This window comes from Cricetulus griseus, assembly GCF_003668045.3.
Source record: "Cricetulus griseus strain 17A/GY chromosome 1 unlocalized genomic scaffold, alternate assembly CriGri-PICRH-1.0 chr1_0, whole genome shotgun sequence".
Classification (NCBI taxonomy): Eukaryota; Metazoa; Chordata; class Mammalia; order Rodentia; family Cricetidae; genus Cricetulus; species Cricetulus griseus.
The window spans coordinates 259,083,444-259,109,733 of record NW_023276806.1 but is presented as its reverse complement, the minus strand read 5'-3'; the positions used below and the strand labels follow the sequence as shown (position 1 = coordinate 259,109,733).

The following is a 26,290-nucleotide window of genomic DNA, read 5'->3' as shown; positions in this document are numbered from 1 at the left end:
GTGTGTGTGTGTGTGTGTGTGTGTGTGTGTGTGTGTGTGCATGTGCACCATATGCATGCAATACCCAGGGAGACCAGAGGAGGGTGCTCTGGGGTTGGAGTTACAAGTGGTTCAGAGACACCAGACATGGTTGCCAGGAACTGAACTTGGGTGCCCTGAAAGAGCAAGAAGCACTCTTAAACCCTGAGCCATCTCTCTAGCCTCAGCTTGTAAGCCGTCTAACAGGGGCCTTGTAAGATAAACACTGGAAGGAAGCAAGCCAATGCAACTGAGGCCCACCTGTTCTGGAACTCCAGTAGTTCTGCGTTGATTTTTTCAATGTCTACATCTCCCCAGAGTATCTCATAATAACCACTGATGCTGCCCATGACAGTGTCATACAGTCCATACAGCTTCTGGAGCAAGTTAAGTTCTTTTCTGAAGAACAAAATGACTTGTGTAAAGTCTCTCGACACAAGAGCACACCCAGTGTTGGCTTCCAAGACAAAATCTTTGTTAAAGTTCCCTCAATAAGGTCAAGGCCCACAACATCCTAAGTAATAGGATCAGTCAGCGTTAACGACTGCTTTGGTAAAGAATGAACTTGGGCCGGGCGTTGGTGGAGCACGCCTTTAATCCCAGCACTCGGGAGGCAGAAGCAGGCGGATCTATGTGAGTTCGAGACTGCCCTGGTCTACAAGAGCTAGTTCCAGGAAAGGCTCCAAAACCACAGAGAAACCCTGTCTCGAAAACTCGAAAAACCAAAAACAAAATAAAAAAAAAAATGAACTTGGACTCTTTTCTAAAGCTAAGCCACATAATTCAATGTTGCTTACCTTGTTTGTTGTGTTTTTTGTTGTTTTGTTTTGTTTGTTTGTTGGAGACAGAGTCTCACTGTGTAGCTCTGGCTGGCCTGGAACCTGCTCTGTAGACCAGGCTATCCTTGAGCTCACAGAGATTCCACTGTCTCTGTCTCCCAAGTCTGGGATTAAAAGTTTGCATGATCATACCCAGCTTTAGTTATACTGATGAAAAGTTTTTTAAATCATTTTTCTTTTCCATGGCCCTAAGAACTGTTTCTTTTCCTCAAAGGTTACCGCCCCCAGGGATGTGTGTCAAGCAGAAGGTGAGAAGAATTTCTTCATTTTCAACAGGGTGACATCACAGTGGGAAACCACTACGTCCTTCGGGTGGCATGCAATGTTTCAACAAAACGTAAGAACAGAGCTCGGAAGGCACTATTCCTGTGTTTTTCACTTGTATAACTTTTACTTAATACAGCCAAGAATTCAGAATTACTCAGTGTCTTCATAAAACAACATAGAAACAAGTTGACAATGAACTTGGTAATTTATGATAAATGATAGATTTCAGAGGCTGGCAAGATGGCTCAGCAGATAGAGGTACCTATCTCTAGCCAAGCCGAAGTTTGATCCCTGGGTTCATGGGTCTCACGTGGTGGAAAGAGATAATCAACTCACATAAGTTGTCCTCTGATCTCCACACACATGCTGTGGCACATATGCACATACACACACACACACACACACACACACACACACACACACACTCACATACACACACACATTTAAAAATAAGTAAATGTGATATAATTTTAAATAAAATTTCATTATAAAAATTGTCCATGTGCCAGGCATAGTGGTACATGCCTTTAATCCCAGCACTTAGGAGGCAGAGGCAGACATAGATCTCTGTGAGTTTGAGGCTAGCCTGGTCTATGGAGGAAGTTAGTTCCAGGACAGCCAGGGCTACTACACAAAGAAACCCTGTCTCAAAAAAAAAAAAAAAAAAAGAAAAGAAAAGAAAAATGGTCCAAGAGTCAGATGGCTACATGCCCTGTTATACTGGAGATTATCATGTTGAATCTCACACCAAGAGTGTGAGTAAGAATTACTCAATGATTGTGTAAAAGTGAAGACTTTCAATAAGCCACAGATGAGAACCAGACACCTGTAATTCTAACATAACTGGTGAATGGGTTACACTCAGAGATTGGTGTTTTAGAAGGAGAATAAAAACATCTACCCTAAACGGCTGAAACATTCATCTATCTTCTGATGAAAGTCAACAGCCAAGACTCTAAAAGTACTGTTGTAATGGGGATCAAATTCAGGGCCTTACACAAGTTAGGCCAGCACTCTACCATGAGCCATGCCCGAAACCTTAATGCTGATTCTGAGAAAAGATTCTACTAACTATATCTTGTTTAAATCGCAGATATGTTCTTAAAATCAAGCTAGCTATTCAACCACTAATTTCAATACAATCTACGTCTACTCCATGAGGCAGAGCACCCTTGACATGAGTGTAGTCAGAAGGAAAATCAAAAGCATTGGGGTAGAAACCGCAGTGCTTCAGACTCACTAACACTGTCCAAAGATAGTAAAAAGAACAAGTAAGTCACAAGCTAATTTTACGAGAGACCAGAACTACTGCAATGGACTCTCCACCTTCTCCAGAAACTTTACTTTGTATATGGATATGACTTTTCTGTTGATGTGATAACAAACTCTGGCAAAAGAACCTCCAGGAAGGATGGTTTACTTTAGCTCACAGTTTGAGGTTACAGGTCCTTCAGAGAGAGGGAATTGAGGCAGCTGGTCACAGGGCATCTACTGTGGTGATATAGTATTTATGATTTAATAAAGATTGCCTGAGACAGGCGTTGGTGGTGCACGCCTTTAATCCCAGAACTCGGGAGGCAGAGACAGGCAGATGTCTGTGAGTTCAAGACCAACCTGGTCTACAAGAGCTAGTTCCAGGATAGGCTTCAGAGAAACCCTGTCTCAAAAAACAAACAAACAAACAAAAAAGATTGCCTGAACTATTGGAAAGCAAAGCCAGCCACATTAGTTAGCTGTAGAAGCTAGGCAGTGGTGGCACATACCTTTAATACCAGGACTCAGGAGACAGAGGCAGATGGATCTCAATGAGTTCAAGGCCAGCCTGACCTACACAACAGTAAAGAGTAACAGAGCTCACGCCTTTGATCCCAGCACTAGGGAGGTGGAGACAGGAGGATATGGATGGGCAGAGAAAGGAATATAAGGCAGGAAGAGACAGGAATTCAGAACTTTTGCCTCTGAGGACTGGTGGAGACAGGATTGCCATTTCAGCTGGGTAGAGGTAAGACCTCCTGGCTTGGCTGCTTTGCTTCTCTGACCCTCAGCTTGAACCCCAATATCAGACTCTGGGTTTTTAATTTTCATGTTATGGTCCACAGCCAAAATGAAGAAAGTGGCACTCAGTCTGCTTTCTCCTTATACGGTTTAGGATCCCAGCCTAGGGAATGATGCCACCTGCAGTGAGAGGGTCTTCCCACTTCAGGTAAGGTGACAATCCCCCATGGGTATTGTCGTGACCCAGCATGTCTCAGCCTTAACCCATGAGGTTCCGTCTGAGTGGGGGTGTGTGGACCTGGAAACTCCTAGCAACCCAGCAGCAATAAAGACCAAACACAGGCATCTTGTCATCTTTAGAGAGCTCTCAGTTCCATGCTGTAAAACTAGAGGCTTTTCTTTGTCATCTTTTCGGCTGTTTCTTAACCGTCCTGCCATGACCATGAGGAGATGACTTCTGTCTTTGTTCTCCTCTCTCCTCGATGGCCCTAACCCTTCACTCTCCTTCCTTCCTTACACCTTGTCCCTCCTCCCAGGTGCAGGCCTATCCAGATGCTTAGGCCCATAGAGATGCAAAACTAGGAGGCATCCTATACTGAGGCTATGGTAAACAATAGTAGATTTGCTAGTATTAGCAATACAATAGTGGGCGGGAGCTTTCCAGTGCTCCTGTTTAGTGAAACCCAAGGCTGGATCTCAAAATATTCCATAGCGGAACTATTTTGGTCCCCCACCGAGTATGGCCTGGGGTTCCTCTCCCATGTGATTCCAGATCTCATCACGCTGACAGCTGAAATGAGTCATCACAGAGATTATGTATGCATCTAGAGAGTCAGACATGTTAGCAATAAGGGGAATACATGGGTGTATCCTGAGCCATGCTTTCTGCATGTTGGCAGTATTTAGTGATTTACATGGGACACTTGCACATTTGCAGAACTTACCTGATTTTATGCAAAACTTCATAGTCAGTCACTGGTAATCCGAAAAGTTGTTCCCCAGATGAATATGTAACAAATTTCCTCCATAGATCATCAAAATTGGCCTACAACAAAGATTTTTGAAGTTCTACTGACATAGAATTAATTCAGATCCCATTAAAGGATAATTTATTATAATTGAGAGAAAGGGTAATACACATGAAAGAAGGATTTATGGGGCAAATTTATTTTGATCCAAGACACCAGAGGCAGGCAGAGCACTTAGGAAAGTTACCTTCAAGCATTCTACATGCATCTATTTTATATTAAACTCATCCTTTAATGAACTAAGTGGTCTCCAGAAATGCTGTATTCCAAATCCCTGTCTGCACATTTGAAAGTAAGAGAATGGTATTGTTAAAAACATCTGTAGTTCAGGCTTTTTCACTACGTTGGACTAGCAATCCCTCTCTCCCATAGGATTCCAAAGTGAGAAAAGCATTAGTGCTACAGAGGCAGCCTGTTTTCTTTACCCAATGCAAGACTCTACAGAGTGAAAGATTTTATTGTAACACCAAGAGAAACACATTTATTTCCCTTTCTTGAGATATTTTGTGTCTCATTGTATGCGTGCATGTGTATCTGTGTGTGTGTGTGTGTGTGTGTGTGTGTGTGTGTGTGTGTGTGTGTGTGTTGCCTGTAGAAGCCAGAAGAGGGTGCTGGATTCTCCTAGAGCTAGAGCTGCAGTTGATTGAGAGTCACAATGTGGGTGCTGGGAACCAAACTCAGGTCCTGTGTAAGAGCAGCGAAAGTGCCATCTCTCAAGCACTCTCATTTTTCAAAAATTTTAATTAAAAATTGAATAGCATATACTTGATTGCTAAAATATGAACCATGGTAGTGATCCACCAGTTACACCATAAGCGCCCATGGAAGTCCCTTCTCCACAGAGTGAACATCTCCCTAAATGTCCCTGCTTACCTCTCACGGTTGAGCCTGTACACAAACTGTAAACTCTCCTCCCCCTGCCTAACCCTAATTATTCTCCCACAATGCATCTGAGATGCCTCTTCTTCCAGGGGGAACCTTCTCTGCTTGCCCCAGTAGTTCCCATCTGGGCTGGGAAGCCCCATAGCCCTGCTTCCAAATTCCAAGTTTCCAAAACTAGATCATGGCCCTCAAAGTATGGCTTCAGAATTGTGTCCTCTAGCTTACTGTGTCTGTCAGATTTCAACAGCTCAGAGGTAACAAATGAACCTCAGATTTATTTATTTTTATTTTATGTGTATGAGTGTTTTCTGCATGTACGTATGTACAGTGGGTATGTGAAGGCCATTGCATACCCTGGAACTGGAATTACAGGTGGTTTTGAGTCACTATATGGGTGCTAGGAACCAAACCCAGGTCCCCTGAAGGAGCAGAAAGTGCTCTTTAACCACTGAACCATCTCTCCAGCCAGCATCCCCATTTGTTGACTCAGAGTACAGGAGGGGCAGGAAATATAAAACAGTCTAGAGCCCCTGTAGGAACATACAAGGGTTTGTAATGGGGGGGGGGCATAAAGAGAACAGAACTCCTCAGGGCTTGTGGAGGGAAAATCCATTGGGCACTCCATGAATTTAGAAAACATTCACCCAAATGGATGTGCTATTTTCCTCAGAGTGTTCTCAGCAATCTACGTACAGAAAAAGATGATGAATGGTTGGTCTGACCCTAGGAATACTATACAGTCTGGACCATGGAGGTTTTCAAGTATGCATATAAAAGGAAGACTGGTGCTGAGAATAAAAAGTAATCAGGAAAATGACTACCCAATATTTAAAGTCTTTTTTTTTTTTTTTTTGATTTTTCGAGACAGGGTTTCTCTGTATAGCTTTGGAGCCTATCCTGGCACTCGCTCTGGAGACCAGGCTGGCCTCAAACTCACAGAGATCTGCCTGCCTCTGCCTCCCGAGTGCTGGGATTAGAGGCATGCGCCACCAACACCCGGCGCAATATTTAAAGTCTTATGATGATAAAACATATCGTACTATCAATTTTCTTCACTTTGAATATCAAAAGAGATGGTAAGAAATAGGACAAGTTCATAGTCAAGAAATTAAATTCACAGTCAAGGCATCACTCTCTAATAATACTGAGATTCTGTGTACAGCCTAGAGGCAGGAGAGAGGGAGGGAGGGAGGGTGGGTGGGAGGAAGGGATAGATAACAATGTTTAGAAGATTAGAGTGCAAAGCTGGAGATAGTAGCCAGAACTTGCAATACCAGCACTGGGAAGGTGGAGGCAGATCCTGGGGCTTGGTGGCCAGCCTAGTCTATTTGGTGAGTTCCAAGCCACTGAGAGACCCTATCTTGAAAGAAAGAAAAGAAAGAAAGAAAGAAAGACAGAAAGAAAGGAAGGAAGAAGGGAGGGAGGGAAGGAGGGAGGGAGGGAGGGAGGGAGGAAGGGAGGGAAAGAAAAGAGGAAGGGAAGAGAGGGAGGGATGGAGGGAGAGAGGGAAAAAAGAAAGGTCAGTGATACCAAGGAATGACACCAAGGTTGTCCTCTGGCCTCCAAACACACGTGCCAGCACACAAGGGTGCATATGAGTATATGCATGCACACACATACAATTCTTGCTTGCGTGCATGCACAATTAGACTGTAACTAAAATTTTCATGTATTTTAAACATTAATTTTTCTATTATAAGATAAAACATAAAATTGCCTCTAAAATCACATTTTAAAATACTGCCTTGTCAATATGACAGAAGAAACTGTCTTTACCTGAAATATCTGCAGCCTGTTGCTAGCTTCTTGGGGTGGAATGTTTGGTACCATGGGTCCTTCCTGTAAGAAATAATACCATCTCCGCTCTTACTCCTGATCAATACATGTGCCAGCTTACTGGCTCTATCTAGAACTTACTTTATTTTCTTAAATGGTTTTTGTGTGTGTTATCTGTGTGGGTGTGATATGCACATAGGAGTGCAGGAACCCTCAGAGACCAGAAGAGGGCATCAGATTCCCTGTAGCTGGAGTGCCGGCATTGTGAGCTGCCCAGTATGGGTGCTTATGGCCAAACCCCCCTCACATACTCTTACCTGCTAACTCAAGTGCTCTTTAACTACTCAGGTGCTGGGATCAAACTCTGTCCTTTGCAAGAGCAGCAAGTATAACTGCCGAGCCATCTCCCCAGCCCCTCTGTCAGGAATTCTGTGAGATTTCTATCTCCTAGAGAGGATAAAAACTGGCCCTTCATTCCCTCCCTTTGGGATTGTTGCTTTCTCTATAACACATGCTCAAAGGAATAGCCATCCCCTTTATGGATAGTTGTAAATATGCAGATTGGGTCATTACCATATAATTTACCTACTTCCTAAGAGGTGTCCCTTTTTATCTCAGATAAACCTACCACAGACGTTGCAACACACACCATGCCACATTTAAATTACCAACTCATAGGCTTCTGTAAAGTTAACAACGTCCTCACGAAAAATTTCCACTGACTCAAGCAGGTTGCCTTTAAACTTGGGTTGCACTTGAACAAGCTCATCCTGTACAGAAACCTGGAATCAAGAGGGACATGCAGCATCAGAGTCTGAGTGATGTATTAAAAATGAGAACTATAATTCCTCTCTAGCAAGTTTATGTGCCACAGCCTGTGGGGATAAAGATGTCTCTGCTCCCTTGTTGCAATATACATGAAGGACCCAGGTGCACCTACAGGACACTGGAGTATCTCTGCTTTGTGACTTGAGAGGACTGTTATGCCACAGATGAAAGTTAACTCAGAATGCATCAGAGACCTAAATGTAAAGACTAAAATTGTAAAACTAGGAAAGCATAGATGTGAGCCTGTATAACTGGATCAGTCAGTGATTTCCTGCATGTGATAGGAAAATAGGGACAACAGAAGAGACTGGATTGATTAGGCTTTAACTAAAATAAGAAAAACACGAATACACTTCAAAAGATGCCACAGAGAAGGTGAAAGAGTTGGAGCTGGGGATATAGCTCAGTGATAGAACTCCGCTGAGAATGGCCTGAGTTTGATTGTTCCCAGCATCGCCAATCCATCAACCAATCAATAAGGTATAAAGATTATGCACAGAACAATGAGAAAATATTTACAAGTCTTTTATGAGGTAAGGAACCCAGAAAATACTAAAAACTCATAAAACTTAACAATAAGAAAGAAAAGCTCAATTTAAAAAAACAAACAAACAGCCACTTTATACATATATATCCCCAGTGATATACAAATGGCCAATAAAACGGTCAAAGGAATGGATGCTTGATATCATTAGCAACTGAAAAAAAAAAAAATAAAGTGCCTGGGGCGCTGTGTGTGAGCCTTGAAAATGAATGCTAAGTTAAAGATGCCTCACATACGCCCACATAGTGTATAATTCCATCTTCATTAAATATTCAGAAGAGAGAAATCCACGGACATGTAAAGTGCTCCAGGGCTGGGGTGAGGCAGAAAATGAGAACGCTTGCTAACAGCCACAGGGTTTCTTTGGGGGATAATGAATATGTTCTAGAATGAGGTCGTGATGGTTTTTACACAATTTTGTGGATATACAAAAAAAAAAAAAAAAAAAAAAAAAAAAACCCTGCTGAATTGCCTATTTCAAAATGGCCAGTCTTCTGATATCAATAAAATTATTGCAACTGATAGTTTTTAAAAGTTTAAAATGTATTTTCCTGGAAGCCGTGACTTAATGGAAAGATAGAATTAAGCGTGCGCTTACAGCTTTGCTCTGCAGTTTGTTGAATGAGTATCTCAAGGTGTCAACGCCCTCAGACTCTTCTTTGGTCACTTCAACTTCAAATCTGTTTAAAATGCCATAGGCTTCCTGCAAGGCAGAGGCAGAGCTCAGAAACATCTCAGAGGAAGTACATCCCAGAAGCTTTGGATACATCCTAAAAACACTGCATCTTCAACAAGCTGTGGAGAGTCCTTTAGATTCTCAACGCTGGCTCAGAATTACCGGCTCAGAAACCCTCCGCTCACTGTCACCTAGGTCATTCTGAAGGAGATGTGGGCAGATCACAATGAGAACCTAGATCTTAGGCAATACCCTTAGAGCTACTTCCTGTTGTTCTCCTTGACCTTGGGACAGTGCCTTTGAGATAGTGTCTCCTACATGAAGACGGGAATTAACCATATAACAAATCAAGAGAAATGATGTGTGTGACTACTCAGGAGAAGAGAAAAAGGGCAGAACCACTATTTTAAAGCCGGCTTCTATTTTGAAAGGGTGTTTCCGGAAGGCAAGATGCAATCATTTCTTACTTCAATGGGCCCCAGAGTCATGTCCATTTGAATTTCATTATCCCGAATGCAAGATAGAGCTTCCATGGCAAATCTGACATCGTCTAGGTCACGGATGGGCCTGGACAACTTTTTCAAGTACTCGGTGATGAATGCTATCATGTCTGACATTTTCTTTTTATACTCTTCATTCAAGTATCGACAGAGCAGCATCTTCCAGGCCTTGGCCTCGATTGACAAGGCTAATTTCATTGGCTCTGGTGAGGACAAGAAAGATGAAGACCTCTGAGACGGTTTCCTCTGTGTCCTGTGGAGCTCAGTCCCATTCAGTGTCCACTGACCACAAGTGGCCACTGGTCACCTCAAGCACACTTAACCTGTTAGATGTGCTGGAAAGTCACTGCATTTCTAAGAGCGCTCCCACAAATCTGGCTGTAGGAGAAGGATGCAGCAGTCTTTGCAGGAATCTCTAAATGGATAGTGACGTTAGGTAAGCTGTGCTCAATCTAGACACCCTACCATCAGGCCCTACTTATTTATTCCCTCTAGGGAAGCCCCTTTCCATGGAATGAAATCCACTGTTTCTCCCAGCAAACCATGGCCCTAGGTTGCCTTCTGTTCTACTACCTGTCTCACCCACACGGTTAGAATATTTACACAACATGACTCTACCCTGACTGACCATCCCAGCTCAATACAGACCTATAAGGACTGCTCTAAAGAGTCCTTCTGTTGGTGTGGGTGTTGAGGGAGAGGTGAGAGTAGTCTGGAAAGCAGAAAGCCCAGAGCAAGGAAGAAATGAGGAGTAGAGAGAAAGGGTACATGAGAGTCGTGCCCACAGAGGAGAGCACTGGATCCTGTGGAGCTGGAGTTATAGACAGTTGTGAGCTACCTGACACAGGCTCTTGAGAACCAAACTTGGGTCCTCTGCAAGAGCAGTACATCCTCTCAACCAGCAAATCATCATCTCTCTGGCCCCATAGCTTTATATCTTAACATAGTGTGAACTGGGTGTGGTGGCTCTTGTCTGTAATCCCAACACTCAGAAGATAGAAGCAAGAGGATCAGGCGATCAGCTATATATTCAGTTTGGGGCTAGCGTGGACTAAATGAGACTCTGTCTTAGAAAAGAAAAAAAAACAAAGAAAAACAGGGGGGTAAAAGAATATGAATGGCCTAGAACTACTTGGCATTTACAAGATTATACCAAAGCTGCTTGCTGAGTCAAATACCATTTCATGGGTAATAGCCCCTTCCCTCCAAAGTAAAATATCTTTACCTTGTAAAAATATAGATGCAACTTGATGTAACTCTTAGACTTGAGAGCAGACTACAAGAGTAGTCTGTCTGCAATCCCTGCAGCTGCCCTCCCCCTCTTACAGATCCCACCGAGACATCATTTGTGAGTCCCCAGCTACCAGATTTCCAGGTGCCCAGGTTCCCCACCTACAGAGGTGAGTCTGAGCCAAAGCAGGAATCAGCAGCCATGCGTCCTGTTCCCCACCCTTCCCCCATCTCCTGCCTTGGAATCAGAGAGCCTGGCTGCAGCCTGTACTATGAAACTTGCCCCATCCTCAGAGAGCCATAAGAAGGGACGTCAATTCTGCCATGGGCCCTGACTCCTCCTCAGAGGTCCCACCATGGTTGTCTGTCTGTCTGTCTGTGGTGTTAATAATTCTTCTAATAACTCCTTACTCCCAACAATCCATCTCAGTGTCCCCCTTGGTACCTCATCCGTGACCCACCAGTAACATTGGTGACATTACCTGTGTGCAATTCAAGGGCTCCTACGACAATAATGGGCTTTAGCTCATCGATCTCCTGTTCAAACGTGGCGTAGTGGAGAATCTCCGACCTGATCTCAGTCAGGGATGGGTTGTTGGCCAAAAACTCCTGTCAGGTAAGGCAACAGTTAATACTCCCTTCAGTCTGCAGGAGTCCAACACATGCACTTAGAACCATCAGGCTGGAAAACTGTACTTTTGCTATAGCAGGATTCCCGTACAGGGAGATGGAACCCTAAGGAGCCTGATAGGAAGCAGTCAGTGTTCATTGGAACCAGCTGAAACTGGTCCAGTGGATTCACAGCACAGCAGTGAGTAGCATTATATACACTTCCTCCAGTCCTTTATAGTTAGTTTAGCTCTCTGCTCCCTTACACTCTAACATACATCCTGACTGGGTGGTCCAAGTTACAGAATAATCCAGTCATGCATCTGCACATAGACCCTGATAATACCTTATTGCCTTCCCTTTGTTCTGGGAGGGTCCTAACTACAGCTCATACATTTTTACACTTGTCCATGCTATGAGCCAATGCCTTGGAAAAGAACAAGCTATCCTGGTAGGCCCTAGGGCACACATCTGCATGAAGGAGTGACACAGGACAATGGGACTGGTTAGTCGGGGTTCAGTAGCCTCCGTGGGTCTCCACTGTGCAGGGCTGTCCTCTGTTGAAGCTGGGCCAGCCTGCAAAAGATCATCATAGCTGGGCTTGTAGACTGTTGACCCTCCCTCATAGAAGGAAAGGCCAGGAAGGGTCACAGGACCCTCACCAAGTATCCAGCCACTCTTTCCACCCAACCGAATGCAAGTCTGCCCTAACTCCCATGATGCTGAAGATCTCTTGGAAGGGCTAGAGAACATAGGATGGAAAGGTCTAAAGGAAGGGGGCTCCATGTGCATAGCCCATGGGGAAGGTATCATCCATGCTGGTGCAGCTGTCTCACAGTACAGCTATTTTAGGCTCACTCATGCTCTATGTGTAACTAAACTCATTTGTTCCCCAAGGGGAACTTCTGGGGAAATGAACTTTGGTTTGTCACTGGGACGCTAAGAGAAGCAGGAACCTTTCCGAATCCTGCCAGAGACTCACTGTTGTCAACTGCCTCAGGGTATCACTGTGAGAATAGCTAGTTGCTTGGCATCTATGGGTTCTTGCCCTCTGTTCAGAGTTCTGTCATTATCCCCAACATCTTCATTCAGTCCCTACCCCCACCCTGTCTACACAAACACACACACACACACACACACACACACACACACCACCACCACACCAAACACACACGAGACACACACACATGAAACATACACCACACAACACATGCACACACACACCACATACACCGGCACACACACACCACACACACATATATACACACCAAACATATACATACATACACACACCAGTCACACACCACACAACACATGCACACATACACACACACACATACACACACACACACACACACATACACACACACACACACACACACACACACACCACACACCACACATACTCAATAGAAGCATACCTTCACTTTGACGTCCCGGTCTTCGGTCCACAGAGTCTTGTACTTCTGAAAGTCCTGCAAGGCCTCGTTGGCTGCCTTCCGAAGAGAATTCATAGAGGAAGACAGGAGGAGGACCAGCTTGGAGATGTCCTTGTGCTCTGCCACCCCAGGGTAAAAGTTCTTTAGCTTCCTGGCAGGGATAGTTTCTTCGTAGGACCCTGAAAGCAGATGTTTCCAATGTAGATAGCACCTATATTTAACTTGGATATACTATTAACTGTAATATGGATGGGAGTCTTTAAAAAAATGTGTGTGTGCGGTGTGGGATTGGTTTGGTTACATATATAATTTCTTTACTTGAAAGTCAAGAGGACAACATGAAGAAGTCTGTTCTCTCTTTCCACCATGTAGTTCCCAAGAATAGCGATCAGGCTGTCAAACATGGTGGTAAGCACTTTTACCCACTGAGCCATCTCACCAGCCCCGAACACTTTTTATTTGTTCAGTGTGTGTGTGTGTGTGTGTGTGTGTGTGTGTGTGTGTGTGTATGTATGTGTGTTCTCAGGTGTGTCGTATGGTGGAGGTTAGCAATCGGCTTGTGGGAATGAACTCTCTCCTTCCACCGTGGGCTCTGAGGCTTAAACAAGGATTGCATTGTCAGGCTGGGCAGCAAAAGCCTTTACTTGCTGAGCTATCTTGCTGCAAACCCCCCCACCTTTTTTTGAGGCAGGATCTCATACTAGCCCAGGTTGGTCTTGAACTTGCTATGTAGGTGCCAAGGTCCTTGACTTCTGATCCTCTTACAGTTGCCTCCCTTTTGAGGGCTGGGATGATGGGTATGTGCCACCAAGTTTGGCTATTGGCTTTTGATTGGCCCATGCAGCACTTAAAAAACAAAAACAGTTTTTTACAATCAAAAAGCATTAGCCTTCATGCAAAACTACAGACTCTCAGTTTCTCCCGTTAAACTGTGAGATTAGGAGCCTGCACGGGAACAACAGCTGGGTTGACTGGAACTATGGCGCTTACCCAGCTGCCTGTAATCCCATTTGCTCTGCTACTGAATTAGATTTACACAAAAGAAAGCACAAAGTGCTGGCTTAATTTGACCAGCTAGCTGACTGATGCTGTGGCATGCTTTGGTAGGTTAGAGCTTTGTATTATTGAGAAGTTCGCTGTAGAAAAGGCCACATTTAAGACAGTTTAGAGCAAGCTGGGTTCCATTCCTGGTATCCATGTGGTGGCTCCCGACTGTTCATAACTCCAGTTCCAGAGAACTCAGTGCCCTTTGCTCATCTCAGTGGGCACCAGGCACACATGGGGTGCACAGGTTTACATTCAGGAAAAACACTTATATACATAAAACAAACCTAAAGAAACTAAGACGGTGTCTGCTTATCCCTTCATGTTTTGAGACATGTTAGCAATTTGGGGCAGCTGTGAAAGGCCCAATAGTTTATGAGAGCACATAGGATGCCGAAAGAAGAGTCGGTGCTCCGGTTTCTTTTCATACTTTGCCTTCTAAAATTACTACAAGACAATGTTAAAACTACAAACCTTTGCTCACTGACGACCAATAACTAGAAATGATTGTGTGTGTGTACATACACACAGGCACATACACACACATACACACACACATACACACACAGAGGCTGGGGAGATGACTCCTCAGTGGTTTAGAGCAATTGCTGCTCTTAGGGAGGACCCAAGTTTGGTTCTCAACATCCGCATCAGGAGTCAACCACCCGTAACTCCAGCTCCAGAGTATCTGTCGCCCTCTTCTGGCCTCTGTGAGCACCTGCACACATGAGCACATGCACATGCACACACATTTTGGGCTAACTGGATGTTTCATTTTCCTTACTGTCTTCCTTCAACAGCACTTTTCCTGTGCCTGGGAGGTTTTGGTCAGTGCGAGAGGAACTGTTAGGAATGGACTTGATTCGTCGGACCTGCTGCTGTCCCCAGTGTGCCACTCCTCTGCTGACCTCCAGAGTAAACTGGATCATGCGGTTGATGGCTTGCTGAATGTCATCCAGGCTAGGAACCATCACCTGTAGAGAACAGCAGCCTTTGTGTAATTCTACCAGCACACACAGCCTTCCCCAACCCACCCCTGACTCTAGTCATCCAACTCCCCATGAGCAGTCAGAGCCTGTGTTGGTGCTGTGCCAGGAGACGCTGCAGATATCTGGCACCCTGAAGATTTCCCAGCTCTAACTACTGCTGCTGGCCAAAAGGTCAAGGGATTCACATCAGTGAACCAAAATGACAGAACAAGCTACAGCATTGCAATTCCTTTTGCTTCTTTACAATGTGTCACAGCAGCTACAAAGCTCTTTGTAGGTCAGACTATGGGGTTTGGTGTCAGGAGGGTCACAGGCTGATGGCATCTAGACTACCCTGTGTGGCTTAGAGCTCCAGGCAGCAGCAAGCAGCTGGGCTGCCACTGGAAAATGGAGGAGTTTCACAGCATTCAGTGTGAGGGTTCCTTTCACTCCATGCTACAATATTCAAAATGATGCCTTATGAGGCTGGGTTTGGACCAGAGATTGTGGCTGCTATGGTGATTTTATTTTAATGTTCAAAGAAAAATGTAGGGTGATTTCTATTTGCTAATTGATGGCAGACTAGACCTTCACTCCTACGCCAGCCTGTAATACACCATGAGCCATTTAGAAGTAAGATGGATATGTGCATGTGTGTGTGGTCTGGGATCAAACCCAGTACCCCTCTATACACTGAGCAAATGTCCTATCCCAAACCTCAGCTCAAAGGTTCTAGTAATAGATATAAATGGTGACATTTTTACTTTTATTTTTATTCAAGACTAGGGGAAGTAAAAGTACATCCTCAGGGATTAAGAAAGTGTACTTCCTGCACAGGTCCCAAGCTCAGTTCCCAGAACCCATGCTGGGTGGCTCACAGCAACCTGTAGAGGATCTGACACCCTTTTCTGGCCTCCATGGGTACTGCACTCATATATGTACACACACACACACACACACACACAGAAATAATAAACTTTTAAAGTAAAATAAAATAAAAACATACAGAACCAAGGTCTAACTCTAAGTAAAAGTCCAGTTCTTACATAGAATTGTTTTTAATTTTATTTATTTACTTATTTTTGCAATGCTGGGGACCCAAAGCCTCACACTCTAAACACTAACCGAACACTGTGCTTTTAAAATACATTGCCAAAATATCACCATAAATAAGACTTACCACATTAGGAATTGCAAGATGCACTTCGGTTTTTATAAAGGAAACGATATCCTCTGACCGTTTCCGCCCAAGGCTAGAATGAACAGACAATGAATGTTAGCCTGAATTTCGGTTTCTAACACTGTATGTTTCCATTCTAAAAATAAAGACCATCTTTAATCTTGGAAAAGAAAACACCCCACCCCCAAACCCAAACCCAAGCTCAGGGAACATCAAGAAAAGGAGGCAAGTCAGGCGTTGGAGGCACACGCCTTTAATCCTCCCAGCACTCAGGAGGCAGAGGCAGGTGGATCTCTGTGAGTTCAAGGCCAGCCTGGTCTACAGAGCAAGTGCCAGGATAGGCTCCGCTACACAGAGAAACCCTGTCTCAAAAAACCAAAAAAAAAAAAAAAAAAAAAAAAAAAAAAAAAAAAAAAAAAAAGAAGAGGAGGAGGAGGCAGAAAACATTGTAAGAGCTGGAGGGGGTGATGTTGTGTCCTGGATGTGAGGTGACTATCACACCCATTAACTCCCTGCCCTACGGCTACCTATACCAGACCTGCATAAGAATGAGCCAACAACATGAGTCAACATTACACAGTCAGCACTGATACAACCCACAGGGTAACCAACTGAAGGGAGCAGCTTCCCTTTTTGCAGCCATAACGGCCAAACACGTGCTTCTATGACTTTGTCCTAGACACTAGAAAGTCAGATGCCTGTCTCGTGACTAGGAACCAAATCGAAAGTTAGTTAGTCACTAGAAAGTCAGATGCCTGTCTCGTGACAAGGAACCAATCAAAAGTTAGTTAGTCACTAGAAAGTCAGATGCCTGCCTCGTGACAAGGAACCAATCAGAAGTTAGCTGGTGGTGCTATGCTTTACGACCCTGGGTGTGCTTTACAGACAAGCGCACAGCAATGATGTACAAAGCATAGCAACCACCCTGGGAGGGCCTATGGGCCATAACAACCAGTTGACCAATCAACACAGGGCAAGCCCTCCAAGCCTGGAGGCACACCAATCCTGAGCCTGTGCGTACCCCTAGACACTCCCCTTACGCTGCCCTACAAGATCGGTAAGCATCGGGTTCAAGCTGTCTTTTGCTAGCCATCTGCCATGGCGGGTGGATGAAAGACCCTAGCTAATATGGGGTTAGCTCGTTAAACAAATATAATAAAGCCTCGTGCAGTTTGCATCAAGCTTTTGACTCTGCCTGGTGATTGGGGTGACCGCGGTCCTGGGCTGAGATCCTGGAGGCCTGAGCTTCCAGGGGTCTTTCTGGTCTCTTTCCCATCTCTCTCTGGGGAGCTGGAAAATCATCTGGGAGTGTTTTATCCATTAAACCTGAGCTTTTTCTAATTCGATTTGATTTGGTTTGCTTTGGATTGCTGTGTCAGTGGAGAGGCTTATCGGGGTGCAGAAACTTTTCATAAAGTAGAGGAGGAAACCCCTTCAGAGGCCTTCGAACCCCCAGCTCTTGGGAAGGGACTGGATTTGTCAGCTTAGTCCCCTCTGATTTACAGAGGTCTTTTTCTCTGTGTCTGCTGTGTGTACTTGCGTCTCCTCACGCTAGATAACCCTTTCTTCAACTGTTGATTCCGGCTGCTGTTGTCTGCTACACTCGAGATCTTTCCTGTCTTTTAATTCTTTAACTAGCAGATAAAACAAACATGATGATGACTCCTTAGACTGATGTTCACAGGCTCGTAACAATGGAGGCTATCACCAACAAGAACCATACTTCATGTTATTATTCATTTTTATATTATTAGGGTTAAAATGAAGCCTTCGTGTATGGTAGGAAAATATTCTACTACTGAGCTATATCCTCAGTCTTCATTTTCTTTCTACTTTGAGACAAGGTTTCACCAAGTAGCCCAGGGCTGCCTTTGAACCTGTGATTCTCCTGCCTTAACCTCCTAAGCACCTGGGATTATGAGCTTGTGCCACCAGACCAGGGTCATGCACTTTTTAATAGACCTCCTACACGATGAAGCACGCAAGAAATGAATTATTATGGTCCATTTTCAGTATGAGGTGTGCTGAAAGTTCATCCAGGCTACAGGGAAGCAGGAAGCGATAGGCCCCTCCCCCAGCTGGCAGCTGGAGCTAGCTTGCCTTTGCGACTCTGAGAGCTGGACAATTGCAGTTATTTACTGTCAGTAAAGAGGCAATCCCAAGCCAAAAATTGTTCATAAGCTAAGGTTCTATGTCCTGAACCAATAGGATGGTGAGTTTGGGACAGGGACACGTCCTGTCCTCTAAGGAGAAAGGCCAGGAAATTTTACAATGAGGGGAATGTGAAAACCACTGCCTTGGACCAAATCAGCACACCAACCCATTTTTGCCTTTTATCCATGTGGAGCCCCTTTCTGCAAAGCTGTATATTAACAACTGTTTTGTTCCCATTTGTCTCTTGAATTTGTTATTACCTTATTTCCCACAGATGGGAGATCCCAGTCAAAGCCTTCCAGAAACTGCTTTTTAAACGACGTCACTAGTGTATAGACACAGACACATGGACCCACACAGAGATGAAAATTAGTCTGACTAGTGGCCTCTGCCTATTGCTCTCCTAGACAAGATCATTTGAAAAAACGGAGACTTTCTTTCTCTTTCTCCTTGTGAATGCAAAAAATGCTGTCACTGGGACAAAAACACCCGTCTGTATATGAGCACCAGCAGAGAGACAGGGACCAAAAGGAAGATAAAATCCAAAAGCACACAGAGAGCTGGTTTTTTAACCACTCAGTCACCATTCTTTCAGTCAAGCTGGAACGAGCAAAGAAAAGTGCACTAACTCTATATCCCTCTGAGACCTCATAAAACAGGAGGGGGACTGAGATACAAAGGGCACAATCTGAGAACCAGAAAAGGCTCCCCAAACACAAGTCAGCTGCTCAACCAGAAGGTACCAGATAAACAACATTCTCCGACCTATTTCAGAAACCAAGGGGTCCAGAGGGTAGCCACACATCCTGCTCCCCAACCCCTTCCCTGCCTCCTGCTGGCTGCAGACTCAGGCTGTGAAACCTACACTATCCACAGAGAGCTATAAGAAGAAACACCCACCCACACCCCTCCACCTTCCTGCCATATGGGTCTTCATTTCTCTCCAGGGCCCCTCCATGTTGTTGTCTGTCTGCCCATGGCACTGATAATAACACGAGTATGTTAATAATAATATATGTAGATAGAAGATGCTAGTATAGCTACCTAGTTTGGGATACATAAGACCCTGTCTCAAAATAAACCGATAAATAATAAAATAAAAGCTACTATTGAATTATATTATCACAGTCAGTTAATCCAACATATTTAGCACATTTTCAACTTGCCTTCCAACAAATATTCTCTTTTTCATTGTGTCCAAAGATAAGCGTGTGGCTTTTTGTAGACTGTCCAGTAATTGATGAGAGAAGAAAGCATAGACCTCCTTACATTCCTGGAACAAGAAATTAATTATGTTACATTCAATGCCAGAAATGAACACCTAGCATCCCCAAAGGGACACATGAGCAGTGAGAAAGAATAGACCATGCAATTTCACTGCTGGAGAAATAAATTCAACCCTACATTTCTTGCCTGGGTTTCTTTAGACATACACATAACAAATATTTGTTAATGTATGAAGAGAGGTTGCCAAAACAGCCTAGCAGGCCACATGAGGGCAGACTCAAAGGCAGAATTGCCAAAAAAAAAAAGGAAAAAAAAAAAAAAACAAAACAGTGTTTGAGTAATCCAGGTTTGCTCAATATTCAATGCACACTGAAACTTGAGGGTGAAGTTTCTCAATGCTTGGTTTGTGGAATGGGCTGAGGGGTTTATGAGTCTCCTCAGAGACACAGAGAGGTCCAGCCTCTGCTTTCTTTTGTCATTATTCCGTTGATCATGACAGGAATCAAACCCAGGTCCTTTCTGCAGGCTCAGGCTAGCCCAGTCCCTGGAGTGCCCCCCCCCCAACACACACACACTGCTTTTACCAGGAGTCACACACAGTGCCTGGTTCTGTGTCTCACTACTCTGGCCCCTTTAAGGCTGGTGGAAGAGTGGGCTCAGAAGAGTCACCAGAACAAAGAGGAGTGCCAAGCTCTTCACGGTGGTCCTGGATAATGGGTTATCTGGCTACACCACAGATACAATCAGAATCTGTGAGAAGCCACTATGGCACAGCAAGAGAGGCAGGTTTGATAAGCAGAGGTGACAGTGGCCACTCAATCAGAGGGACTACTGAGGCTCAGTCTTGGATTCACATACACATACACACTTGTATTTATTTATTTTATTTTAAAACACAGGCAATCAGAGTGTTCATATAACCAGCCATGGACAGAATCATACCAAAATGAGGGCACTGACTAAGACTGTAAAGTTGCTAGGTCTTGCCCGATCCTACAGGGTAAAAAACTGCATTGTATTTCCTGGGTTCTGTTGCAAGGCAGACACCAACTGATTGCAGGCCTGTCCCAGAGCAGCTCCATATGTGTTATCTATGTTCTTATGAGTCACTCACTAGTCCCCAAAACCCACAATAAATACCTTTTTAAATTCATCTTCTTTGTCATTGGTTTCAACCTCCTTTGACTCAGGTTCATATTCAAGGCTATCGGCCTCTTCTGTCTCGCTTCCAAATACAACGTGCTTCCTCTGTTCTGGACACAGAAAACAAAACAAAAATGTAACACTGGAATTTCTAGGGTTAGACTGATCCTACTCGGTCAGTCAAGCTTCACTAGGAAGCTCTTTTTTTTTATTTCATTTTTATTTTAGGTGTTATGGGAATGTATGTGCAACCAGGACCTCTGATTGACAGGGACAAAACCTTCTGAGATTTTAGAGTAAAGCCACCAACTACAGACTTCTACCCAGTCAGTTCTTACATGGAGCTCAAAAAAAAAAAAATTGTTTTAACTAAACAAATCTTCCATTGCAAATTTACCCATTGACAGGGCAACCTCAGTGAACCTAAAACCACCATGTTCTTAAACACCAATCCAGAAGCAGGAAGTGCGGAATTCCCCAACAGGGAATTTAAAGTCACGCAGCCCTCATAAAATGGTTTCAGATTCAGCAACTTGTGGCTTGGGCTTATGAGCATGTATTTACTGGAATTATTGGGGCCCTGGGTTCTTTCAGCAAAATAAGAAATTCTAAAATATTTGGAGAACAGGAAACACACACACACACACACACACACACACACACACAATTCAAAATTATTTCAACCTCTTTAAATAGTTGGTACGATAAGGAAATTTCCAATCAGACATACCCAAGCACACTAGAATAGAGTGGAAGTTTAAGACAAAAAGCTCAAGGCTCAGAGATGGATTGGCCCTCAGGAGAGTGTGAAGTTCTTCCAGAGGACCTGAGTTCAGCTCCCATTACCCCTGACAGTGGACGGGGTCGGCTCACAGTTGCCTATAACTCCAGCTCCAGGGCATCTGACTCCCCCTCACATATACACTCATACTCACAAAGACACATGCATGTAAATAAAAAAAAAGAAAGAAAGAAATCTTTAAAAACAAAAGGACATGGAGCTCCTTAGACCATCCTTTCATCAAGGGTGGGAGGGCAGGTCACACACCATGGTGTGATTTTGGCTGCCCTGAACCTCTGAGGCATTCCTAAGCAGAAACACATAGTTAATTCTGCAGAAAGGGCTGGGGTAGGTGGGGGATATCTTAAAACACAGCCTTGCCCAAATTACAATTTTCAGAGTCATGAAAATTATAGATTTTGCTCTTTGGTGTTTTGTCGGGAGCCAAGAACAATTTCATTAGAGAATTTCTCAGACTCCTAACCTCTGGTTCCAAGTTTCAGTTTCTGGGAGCTCAGGTCTGCATTGTATTGCAGATGCTAGCTGATTTGCTGTTGAATGTCATAGCCTCAGTGGAGAATGTTCCCTAGTTTTGCCTCTCTACAGATGTTAGAGACTGTTTAGAGGTATCTGCTGATAGGGACTAGGGAGATGGGAGAGAATTTGGTCTCAGCGTCAGGGAAGAATGGTTAGAAAGCAGCCAGGAAGATGCTGGAATAAAAGAGACCCCAGTTTTGCAGCATGGGACTGAAAGCTCTCTAAAGATGACAAGATGCCTGTCTTATCATCTTTATCACCATTGGGTTGCTAGGAATTTCCAAGTCCACGTTCCCCCACTCAGGTGGAACCTGGCCACGACAGTGTTTAAAAAAAAAAAAGGAAAGGTGAGTCAAATGACCCAAGTGACATTAGAATACACACATACACACACACACACACACACACACACACACTCACACTCACACTCACACACACACTCACACACACACAGTAATAACTACACATGAGGACTGAGAGAGCTCGCTCTCTATAGGAAGGCTAGCTTGTGGAGTTGGCTGATGGCTGACATCTGAAAACTAGGATTTCAAAAAGCTCACTATTCCCTAATTGCCACCAAGAGCTCAGAGCGTCTAAGCTGTTTATGCCAACGGTGTGGGTTATCCTGGGCACCTGCTTGCCTGTGGGAAGCTGAAACCTTGCTGTCTGCCAAGCAGGAGATACCTGTGGGGAGACCCAGCGCTGGGACTCACACATTCCCTCGTGGAATTACCTGGCACCGCCTTAGCTGCTTTCCCGGTGTATTTAACTTCGTAGATTTGCTCAAATATTAATATGAGTTCCTTCACAGCTTCTTCCACATGTCTGCTCTTGTGGTTTAAGACATCAGCCCATTCTCTTGTGTACGTCTGTTAAACAGACAGATCCCATTTAATGTTCAGACACCTTAAAAATGCCATGAAATGATTATGACTCTAATCTCTACAGCTATGATTAATTCCCCTTGGTTGTCACCAGAGGGGCTGGCTAGGCAGCTCAGTGGTGGGGCACTTGCCTAGCATAGCCCTGGGTTCTAGCCCCAGTACTACAAGAAGAGACAGACAGATAATGTCTTATTGCTGTGATAAAACACTAACAAAACCAACGTGGGAGCGGGTATTTGGGCTATATTTCCCATCACTGAGGGAAATCAAGGGCAGGGACTCGAGGCAGGAACCCGGAGTGAACCGAAGCTAAGATTGTGGAGAGGTGCTACTTGTTGGCTTGGTTGCTTTGGCTTGTTCAGCTTGCTTTCTTGTAGAACCCAGGACCACCAGCTCACGTGTGGCATCACCCACAGTGTGCTAGGGCCTCCCACATCAATCATTAATCAAGAAATTGCCCTACAGACACACTGTGTCGAGTTAGCAAACACTAACCGGCACAATTTGCCCTTGCCAACTTGACACACAAGCACATCACTGTTAAACCATAACTTTTCCTTTCTTGCTTGCTCTCAAGATGTCGTGTTACCACAGCATAAAACATAGTCCAACTATTAAAAGGCCCCATTCTTTTTAAAATTCCAACAACTTGAAGGTTCACATTCACCTTAAAACTCCAAAGTCTCTTAGCTATGAGCTCCCATAAAATCAAAAACAACTTACGCGCTTTCTTAGACCAACATGTGAGAACCGGGACACAGTGGCAGCTGGATCAAAGCAAAACCAAACTCCAACAGTGTAGACAGTTCAGTGTCTAACATCAATGAAATTCTGTGGGATCTGGCCTAAAGGTGCAGGCCAACATTCTGATACTAACGAAAGACCCAAATTCTCCTCATCTTCAATTAAGCAGAGTTTTGGATGTGAAACCAAAAACAACATTTAGCCTGAGGAGACTGTCTCTGTTGAAAGCATCTTCTCTGGTACTCGGAGCTTCCTTACCTCCTTTACTTGTTCTCTGAAGTACCCCAACCCCAACCCCACCCCCCATGACTTCTTGTCTGCTGTGTGGCTGGCTGTGCTCCACCCCGACTTAACCACCATGGCTCTTAGGCTCTTTTCCACCTTCTTTCTTCCCCTGGGAAGCAGCTAAAGGTTTGTTTGGGTTTGTTTTTTTTTTTTTTCTTTGTTTATACTCCATGTGCATTGGTATTTTGCCTGTATGTATGTCTGTGTGAGGGTGTCAGAGCCCCTGGAACTGGAATTTGAGACCGTTGTGAGCTGCCATGTGGGTCCTGGGAATTGAACCTGGGTCCTCTAGAAGAGCAGTCAGTGCTCTTAACTACTAAGCCATCTCTCCAGCCCCATAAGCAGCTAAAGTTCACAGTGTACCTGCGGTGGGCTTTTTTCTCTTAAACTCTAATAGAATTGCCCTTGAGCTTCTGTTTGAGTCCATTCTCTATTTTATTTTAATTTACATGACTAAGAATCCCAGGATAGGATCCCAATCTCCCCAGGATCACCTGGGAACCAAGAAGGGACACCCCACATTTTTCAGTATCACTACCACTGCCAAATATATATAAGATGACCCAACAATTTCACTTTCAGACCCACCAAAATCAGTTCTAACATCCACCAAAAAAAAAAAAAAAAAACACAAATACATTCAGTGTCTAACTGAATGTTATGAGCTATCCAAATGTCCTCAACAGCCTAGGTAAACTGCAATAAACTTATAGAGCAGAATGACACAATGCCATGAGATGGAAAGAATAAGGTGAGCCACACCTATGTAAACATGAAGACCATGCCCTGCACTATACCATTTATATGAAATAGAGATAAAAAAAAAAAAACAAGGAAGTGAGCGCACAGTGATAAGAAGTCAAATGATGATCACCGGGGGGTGGGGGGTGGGAAAGGGGACCATCTGGAATGGAGCACAGGGGACTCATGCAGGATAAAGAAAGCTCTACACCATAGAGGCGGTTGCAAGTTGTAGCATGTGTAGATATCCACTGAATACTAGACTTAAAATCTGTGTTCCAGAGGACAAGCAGATGGCTCCATGATCAAGAACACTGAGTGCTCTTGCAGAGGACCCAAGTTCAAGTCCCAGCACCTACTCGGCAACTCGTAACCATCTATAACTCCAACCCCAGGTGACCCAACGCCCTCTTCTGGCTTCCTCAGGCACCAGGAATGTATGTGGTATGCAGACATATATGTAAGCAAAACACCTGTACACATAAGAATTTTTAATTAAAGAAAAGATCTGTGCACTTTTCAGGTGTGTGTGTATAAATATAAATCTGTAGGGAACAGAAAATAACACAGGCTGAAATGTCAATACAGGAGGGTGCTGAGGGAGCTAGATCTTCTGCTGTAGATGGCTGAGTGCCACGTCCCATTGAAGGAAAGCTGCATATTCACGTACGGTGGCAATATGGCTGGATACAATGGCCAGATAGGGCAGCAGGGAAAGAGTCAGTCCATAGTGCTAAGCTGAGCTTAAAGGCCTGTGATGGGGTTGTCCTTCTGTGTGTATGTTTCTTTTATTGGTTGATAAATAAAATACTGTATGGCTAGTGGCCAGACAGGAAGAATAGCCAGGGCTATCAGAGAAGGAGAATTTTGGGAAGTGAAGGCAGAGGCAGACACTATGTGAGACCAGGAAGGTAGGACGTGCCAGACCCTTCTCTAGTAAGATAAAAACCACATGGAAATACTTAGATTAATAAATAGAAATGGGTTAATAATTAAGATAGAGCTAGCCAATAAGCCAACAGGTTGTTAATTAATATAAGTCTTGTGTGTTTATTTGGGGCTGAAGGGCAGGGCGGACCAGCCAAGACTAAGAATCTCCCATAACAGGCCTGACTTAAGAACAGGTAGAGGGTAAAGAGGGTACATGATAGACATGATGGAAGCAAAAGCTGGCAAAACCTGGCTTAGCTTTAAGACTAAATGGACTTAGGAAATGGAGCGTGGTAAGGTGATGAGTCCCAGGTTTGACTTAACATGAAAACATGTGTAATCAAACCGTAAGAAAAATGGCAACCCAGGCCCTTAATCCCAGGCTGTCACAAGGCAGAGGCAGGCAAATCTGTGAGTTCAAGACCAGCCTGGTCTAAATGGAGTTCCAGGCCAGCCAGGGCTACGTACAAAGAACCAGTTGGAAGGGAGGGGAGGTAGGAAGAGGGGAGGGGAGGGGAGGAAGAAATGAAGGAAGGTAAATAGCTGAATGAGGGAGAGGAGCCATGAAACACTGACAGAGTCCCAAGGACTTCAGCATTAGTTTAAGGGTATTAGTAAAATCATACATAGGCGTGGCCCTGGATGAGCTACTGGAACCATATAAATCTTTGATGCTAGGGTATTTCCCACAAAAGAGGAAGAGGGAGGGGGAAGGAAGAGAAAGAAGGAGGGAAGAGGGAAGAGGAGGGAGAAGGAAAAAGGTGAAGGAGTAGGAGGAGGAGGAAAAGAAAAGCATGGCTTAGGTGTCCACGTTTAGATCTTAAATTTAGATGTTAGGCCAGTGACTCAATACTTACTGTTATAATGATAGGCCAGTGACTCAATACTGCTGTATGTGTTATAATGAATGCCTACCTCATTGAGGGTCAGCATATCTTCTACCCTGGTAGCACCACTGTCGGGCAAGGAAATCAGCAACGTCTTGGCTATCTCCTTCAGAACTGTGTCAATATGCATCTCACACAGGTCATTGATCTACCC

At 44.2% G+C, this 26,290-nt stretch overlaps 1 protein-coding gene across 1 annotated transcript in view; it reads right to left on the bottom strand.

Annotated features, from left to right (window-relative positions):
- Dnah8 (dynein axonemal heavy chain 8) overlaps positions 1 to 26,290 on the bottom strand; it is a 225,306-nt gene that overhangs the window by 154,298 nt on the left and 44,718 nt on the right. Inside the window, exons 20-33 of the mRNA XM_035452046.1 lie at positions 26,165 to 26,284; positions 22,399 to 22,534; positions 20,345 to 20,457; positions 19,144 to 19,250; positions 15,824 to 15,896; positions 14,460 to 14,649; positions 12,614 to 12,810; positions 11,066 to 11,192; positions 9,321 to 9,556; positions 8,776 to 8,880; positions 7,474 to 7,587; positions 6,806 to 6,868; positions 4,064 to 4,164; positions 280 to 417 (exon numbers count right to left, since the gene is read on the bottom strand). Coding sequence (XP_035307937.1) covers positions 280 to 417; positions 4,064 to 4,164; positions 6,806 to 6,868; positions 7,474 to 7,587; positions 8,776 to 8,880; positions 9,321 to 9,556; positions 11,066 to 11,192; positions 12,614 to 12,810; positions 14,460 to 14,649; positions 15,824 to 15,896; positions 19,144 to 19,250; positions 20,345 to 20,457; positions 22,399 to 22,534; positions 26,165 to 26,284 — 1,820 coding nt within the window. The remainder of the gene's footprint in view (positions 1 to 279; positions 418 to 4,063; positions 4,165 to 6,805; positions 6,869 to 7,473; positions 7,588 to 8,775; positions 8,881 to 9,320; positions 9,557 to 11,065; positions 11,193 to 12,613; positions 12,811 to 14,459; positions 14,650 to 15,823; positions 15,897 to 19,143; positions 19,251 to 20,344; positions 20,458 to 22,398; positions 22,535 to 26,164; positions 26,285 to 26,290) is intronic.